Source organism: Convolutriloba macropyga, unplaced genomic scaffold (genome assembly GCF_964194025.1).
Source record: "Convolutriloba macropyga unplaced genomic scaffold, txConMacr16.3 SCAFFOLD_5961, whole genome shotgun sequence".
Classification (NCBI taxonomy): Eukaryota; Metazoa; Xenacoelomorpha; order Acoela; family Convolutidae; genus Convolutriloba; species Convolutriloba macropyga.
In genome coordinates, this window is record NW_027453349.1 from 5,029 (window position 1) to 12,202 (window position 7,174).

At 35.1% G+C, this 7,174-nt stretch overlaps 1 protein-coding gene across 1 annotated transcript; it reads right to left on the reverse strand.

Annotated features, from left to right (window-relative positions):
* Positions 1–1,433: 1,433 nt before the first annotated feature.
* LOC142358227 (uncharacterized) lies at positions 1,434–3,185 on the reverse strand (the record flags this gene model as incomplete). The annotated part of the gene is made up of 1 exon (XM_075409673.1): positions 1,434–3,185. A coding segment is annotated over exon 1 (1,373 nt), but the record flags the coding sequence as incomplete, so codon positions are not given.
* Between the last annotated feature and the right edge of the window lie 3,989 nt (positions 3,186–7,174).

The window sequence follows — 7,174 nt, forward strand, 5'->3', positions numbered from 1 at the left end:
TCTTTCTATCGCCTTGCATTCAACTTTTACGAACTCAAAATTTATTCTTTTTATAGAAATTTGAATTAATGTTTTCGTAAAAAAGATCTTAGTTTGAAGAAAATTGTACTAAAAGTGAACAATCATGCTAAAGATCCCATTGTTCACACAAAACTTCAATCCTCGATAACTCCTCGAAAAAAACGAAATTCAAAAAAATCTTTTTACTTTTGAATTCTACGCTGGACCAGCTTTTTAATGATACCACTCACATTTCTCTACGACGAATATATCGATCGGCCAAAATTCACTGAACAAAAAAAAAAAAAACCCATTTGAGTATATAGTTCCTTCCCCCACAAGTGGGGTCGGAACAATAATCTAAAAATGTCAAAAATTGCTTGGTTTTGAAATCGTCACTTATTTTTTGGAGAAATTTGTATCTATTGGAAACTTAATTTTTTGCTATTCCTATTGCTACAAATTACATATGTTTGCTCTTGTCTGTTGTCTTGAATTGCTGCATGGTGCTCATAATATCAATTTTACATTTAACTTTCTGTTCAGTTTTTTATAGCCTTACAAAATTGCAAATTGTTATTTGCAAAAGTGGCATCTTTTCGAGGTGCTTTTTGCATGACACATTGATTGCCTAAATTTCCATCATTTAATAGTTATAGTACAACCGCTGTGGCGTTTTACTTTAAACTACTTCATCTATCTCAGAATCTGTAGATAAATTAAGCGTCAAACGAATCGAAAACTGCTATTTTAAAAGTAGGTTTATTTGAAAATTCAAGTATAACTTAAATTTGGAAATGATTTGGTTTATAATTTGTTTCGTTCACGATTTTGATAGACCATGACAAAAGGCGATGCGGAATTTCTTTCAAGAGACAGTTTTGTCCTGACTTAAATTGATTCAGACAGCCAAAATCACCGTCTGTGTGCTAAATACGACCTTCAAAGATGATAAGTTGAAATTTGTCATCATAAAAGTCAAATTTAAAACGATTGTTTCTTTGAGATACACAATAATTTAACAAAACCAACTGCGTCGCTGCAAAAGCAATCCATTGAGCGTAACGGTTTTGAATTTTCGTAGCCAAGAATTTTGCAAAAAAAACGCCTGCGGTCGAATAACAAGTCTCTTCGTATTTCTTCTAGATCAGCAAAATGCCCGTTCTTGAATAATTCTATGCCTACTGAGACCATCAATACATACAAACAAAATTTGAAAAGGAAAAGAACCAACTCGTGGGAAAAAATTATTTGTCTTAAAGTTGTCATCTATCCCAGAATCAATGCAGTTTTCTTTTTAAAAATGTAAATAAAATTTTGGGGCCTCGAATTGCATCTGACACTACGTGAACTGTTAATGAATTCTCTATCAATGATTGCAAGGACTCGTTTGCAATATTAAAATTATTGATATAAAACTGACTACCACAAACCTGACTTCAATTTCTATAGGGTCATTTATTCCGAGCGGGGGCAACTTTTTAGGCGCCTCAACTCCAGAGAGAAGTTCATCTTCAATCTCCTTCTCATGAAGCAGCTCAAAATCTTTCCCAGTTGCTTGTTTCAGCTTTACAAGAACCCTCTTTGCATGGTCCAGCGCGTACGACTTGGTTCCAGATATCCTCCGGGTAGGGTCCATTTTATTTCTCTCAATGTGGGAAACTCTAGGAGATTCCATGTCCATAATCCCCCCATATTTCCTCAAAACTTGGGAATAAATCGCGACGTTTCTGTCTTCTATGTCGTCATACTTACTCCAAATACTGGAGCTTCTGCTGGATGACATTTCGGGATAATTGTAACTAAAATTGGATTCAGCTGCCGAGATCGGAGCAACTGAAGAGTTCATTGTCGATGTTCCAGAATCATAGTTGAACTGATGATCGTAAAACTGCTTTCTCAAATACATCATTCGATTCAAGTCTTCGGCTGTTGTAAAGTCAAGACTTCGTGAGAATGCGTCTTGAGCCGTTAAAACTTTGCTGTTCCTTTTAGGTTGTTGATCTTGATTCAACTTAGCGAACAATCTAACGGTGGGTTTTGAAATATCAACTTTGATCAAATCTGATTCGGGGTTGTCGAGATAAGAGCGCGTTGAAAACTCACTCGCCCCTGTTTCGCTGATTTTTCGACTCGTTGGTAACGAAGCATCGTAAACTGAATTAACTGACAGTGGTTCATAACGGTCGGTCAAAATTTGAGACTGGATTATTGGACTGGACTTCCAAATTGGGGTTTTGTTGCTACTTTCGACGGGCCGAAAACCCGACAACTTTGGGCTTCTAATGTCGGCTTGGGTGAAATTTGGCGATTTGGGATGCGGTGATATTGTTCTGGGTTTTTCATCGGGCGATATGCTCATAATTGTTGCTTCAACTTCCCGCAACACTTGCTGGATTTCGTTTTCTTCACGTCGAACTTGATCTAATGATTCGCCTGATTTTGGTTCGATGTCATTGTTCGCCGAACCGTTTTTTGTTCTTTTGATTCGCTTGACTCGGTGAGTGGTTGAGTCGTTACGTGACGTCATCGGAAGCTGCATTTCTGACGTCATAGCAGTCGCTAGAACAGCTGTTGGAGTTCTTGCGTCGTTTTCGTTGAATCGGGAAGCTTGTTGATTCAATTTTCCAGGCGTGCTTGTTGATTCGTTGCCCACGTTTTCCTCAGTTTGGAATATTTTGGGATCAGATTTTGTCCTCGCATCATTTGTTAGCATAAAGTCAGTTTCAGGCATAGATAACTTTTGGCTGTATGACGAAAAATGAGCATTTTCGCTTAAATTTTGGTTATTGGAAGTAGAGATCATAATTTTACCCGTTTCCACATCTGATTTGTGCGAACTTTGATTGCGCGTTCTATCATTAGAAGGGTTTCGTTTTTTGAAAGATTTCGAGGTTTTTACGGGTTCTGAAACCTGTCTGGTTTTTTGTCGAGGTTTTGATGTTTGTTTTTGTTGCTGAAGTTGCTGTTCTTGTTGTTTGAGATGAGCTATTCTTGAGGAAGCATTAGACAAATTGCTATGGACTTTATGACCAATAGAAATTGGTTTGTCTGAGCCTGGTGATAAAGGTTGAACGAATTCCCTCGTAGTTTTGTTTGTTGATAATCTAGAACTCCCCTGGTACTCGCTGTATCCTTAAAAATTTAATTTAATTTTAACTTAAAAGTTTAATTTAAAAAAGTTAAGCTCTTCGGTTGCTCTAACGCAACCAGACTTTTAAATATTGTGATCCATATCGATGCGCTATGAAAATACCAAAAAGAAAATATTTTTCGATTCGGTCACAAATGTACGCATGGAATGTTTAATTCATTCAACGGAACCAAATCAAGCGGGCAATCAACGAAATCAATAAAGATCTGCCTTCTCGGATTGCCCAAAAAATACATAGGAAGAATATGTTGGCCAAGTTACGTGGTCCAGCACCGACCTAAAATCAAGACAGTCTCTGCACGAGGCACAACCTGGTCTGACTTTCAGATTTTATTTTTTGTTCAAATTCACTCCATAATAGTATTTTAACGGTGAACGCAAAGCAAGCCGAAGTATAAGTAAGCCGACGTAAAAGCAAGCCAAATGTTGTGTAATTTTTATGCAATCTTTTCGAAATAATACATTGTTATCCGTTAAAAAGCGCATATTTTTGACAATTTAGGTGGCGGTCAAGCAAGCCGATAAGCAAGCAAGCCGAATTTTGAAACAGAGGTCAAGTAAGCCAACATTTTTTTCAGAAAATTTTATCATAAGTTATCCCTTGTGGGCCAGTTGGCGCTTCGTGGCTTAGCCACGATAACCGGCCGGCGATTTCCAGATTACATCCCACAACGGATGAGGGGCATGGGCAAGGACAGCGGTTCGCTGGGACTCAAAATCACTAGATCTCCTGAAAGTGACATTATTTTTGTTTCTTTGGTGCATTGAAATACATAAATTTCAAATACTATGTGCAGTCTTGATTGTAGTAGTTAAAATGTATTTTTGTGAAAGATTACATAAATATTATATAACACTCGGCTTGCTTTAACGCAGGCTTACTTTACTTCGGTTTGTTATTCGTTCACCTTTATTCGTGGAGTATTTTTCTCACCGTATCTAAAACGGTGGTTTTCCGTGAAATCTAGGATATTTGTTCATTGGCCAAAGACAGTATTCAGAATAGCCAAAAGCACTGATAGTTGAATCAAATTATAAATACTTTTGCTCTAATGTAATCAAATTTAAATTTATTATCAGAATCGAAGGAGCAGAACACTTGGGAACTAACAGAAATCTTGCTTAACTTATGCTGGAAAAGGAGAGACAAAAATCGTCGAACATAAAATCAGCCAAAAAACTTTAAATTTTTCTTGTTTTAAGGTCTTCAGAAAGTCATCTTGACTTTTAAGACAATTAATAAAAATTTGCTAATTTAATAATAAAAGTAATTATAAACTGTAAATAGTTTTCATTGACAAACTTTTAGTCAAAGTTTATTCAACAGGTAACATTGAAACTAAGTTCATTTCAACTACAGGTATTGAAGACTCCGTTCTTAAAAAACGTTTTAGAAAGTGCAAAAGTACCCCGGTTATATAAAGTAGTTCTGAAGAAATGAAAATTATGAGTAGTATTTTCAACAGATTGCGTTTTATATACCTAAAAGGTCAATTGTAGAAAAGAGACATCGTAGATATTAATTTAGTTTATAGTTGAGAAACTTAATGTTTGAAAAATTCTTTTAAATTGATAATTTATATCAAACATTAGCGATCCACCTTCGTTTCACTGAAATAAAGAACAACATAAAGATTTTGTTGGTGACAGAATTGGCTTATAATAAGGCGTCACAGTGTCTTGTTTTTACTAAACATTGTCTAGCAGTTTATCAAAAATTGTACAAGAATTGTTGAAAGAATTCAATATCTCAAACGCGGGAATGTTTATAAAAAGTTGCTGCTTTTCTAGCATCAATAAAGTTTTGACCATTCATTGGAAAGTCTTCTACTTCTACCATTGATTCATTACTGGTTTGATCTTTAATGGAATCAGTTTGTGGTTGACCAATTTTAATTTTTTAAATTTTTATTAGTTTTGAGTTTGTAAGTGTTGTCTTCCCCCCATGAGCAAACAAATTTCTTGCTTCCATCATTGTATAAGCAAATCATTGTTTTTTTTCAGTGATAATGGTTTTTTAGGATTGATAATATCCCCTCAAAATTACACTAACCTTTCTAAGGTTTAAGAATATCAATTGCAGATTAAAGAAAGCAGTTGCCAGAAAATCAGTAGCATTTACTAGCTTTACAGTTTCTGGCTTACCAGCTTAACCGAAAATGAACTGCCAGTTATTGGAGAGTTTAACTTGTAGCGTTAGCCAACAGAAAAGAGATCAAATTTTATCATGTTTTTGACGACAAAAATTTAAAGTTTCCTAACTTATTAAATTTTTCAAATATTCCATAATCAATTTTAATTCGGGAAATGATTTCTCTTTACATCAAAGTAAACATTTATGCCGATTTTGTTCTCGAAGTAGAGAAAGATCAGTTTAGTCTTTTAAAGTTTATTTCTTAGAAGTCGCCGGTCGCCAGATCTCTTTTTGAGCAAAATCTGAGTACAAAGCCTCTAGACGTACCGTAAATCTAGACATACAATACCATTTCTTATTGTTCATCAATGTCGATTAACAGAAGCTTATAGTTTTAGCTACCATTATTCTTATCCGGGGACTTTTGTAGTGACAAACAATACAAGTGTCCACGCAAACAAAGAACGTCTGATTTTCAAAAACCAAAATATGGCCGGATAATAACTACGAGTTATTAATACAATACACCAGAATTTAGGGAATATTTGAAAACAAAAGCTGTAATTTGACAAAACGTTTGAATTGCTTAAGGTGCTTTTATCCAGAAAATGATGTTGGTTTTCGGTTTTAGTATCGTAAAATGTTGGAAATTTTGGAAAGATACATGTAATTGACTCTTGTTGAACAAAAGAGGGGGTGGTCTATTGATAAACAGAAGCGACAGAGCGTTGCGAGGTAATGAAGCGTACAAGGTTCCGAAAGGACTCTGAGTCAAATAGGAACTGCAACGAACGTAGAAATCGAATCCGAAAACAAGATTCTGGCGACCCTCCGCCTAAATGATAAAATGACTTCTTTGTTTGTTGCAGTTGAACTGATTCAGAAACATGAGATGTATTTGAGAGAGAATTGATTAGCTTCAGGATTGTAGAGTTATATACTTGCTCTTGCTAACAGATTAACTATTCTTGCGAACTAAAAATAACTTTATACTCGGCTGACTTTTTTGAGCCAATTTTGACCAAGTGATATCTGCAAGAAATTAAAGTAATATCATAAAAAAAGCACTTACAAATCTGAATCGATCCTTGAAGACTTTTTGAGAAAAAAAACTTCTCAACAAGTTTTTTTTCTAACAATTTCGTGCAGCTTTGTGCTCAAGATCACGAAATTTGAAAGGTAGGAAAATTCAAAACTCTTTTGCAGTTTCCTTACAGTTATTCCATTACTAATAGGTGAAAGCGGTAACTAAAGGAGGACAGCCCATTTCTAATTTGGATTCCCCAACCCGTTAATTTTGCTCTGGGAATTCGCATGCAAACGCAGGTAATTATTTTAATACAGATACCTCAAAATTTTAAGTTTTTGGATCTGTTCACAACTAGTAAAGAGAATCCGCATGACAAAACATTTTTTGCGGCTGCATTCTCATTAGGAATTCGGAACACATCAATGCTTGGGGGGAGTCCCTTGAACAGCCCATAATCTGCCGTGTATGCCTCCCGAATGTCCAAATGGCTGTTTGCGTTTTAGAAATAAATTTTGAAAAAGTCTTGAACATTTAAAAAATGGACAACAGACAAAGAATTTTTTTTTCTGAATGGCGCGATTATTATATTCTGTTCTTTAAATCTTTATTTGATGCGAGTTTCAATTTTTAAAAAATACTCAAACTTTAATAATGTTGCAAGTTTTAATAAAATAATAAACAGTTCTCTGGTGTTAGATCAGGTAAGATGTTGTTTCTTTTTCAACTGCTGCTTTTTTACACAAAAAATGAATTGTTTTGTTTACAAAACAGTTCATTAACGATCATGAAAAATGAGAATATTTTTCAACCGAAGGCTTGCTTGTTCTGTGCGTGACACAAAAAGTTCCCATATTCG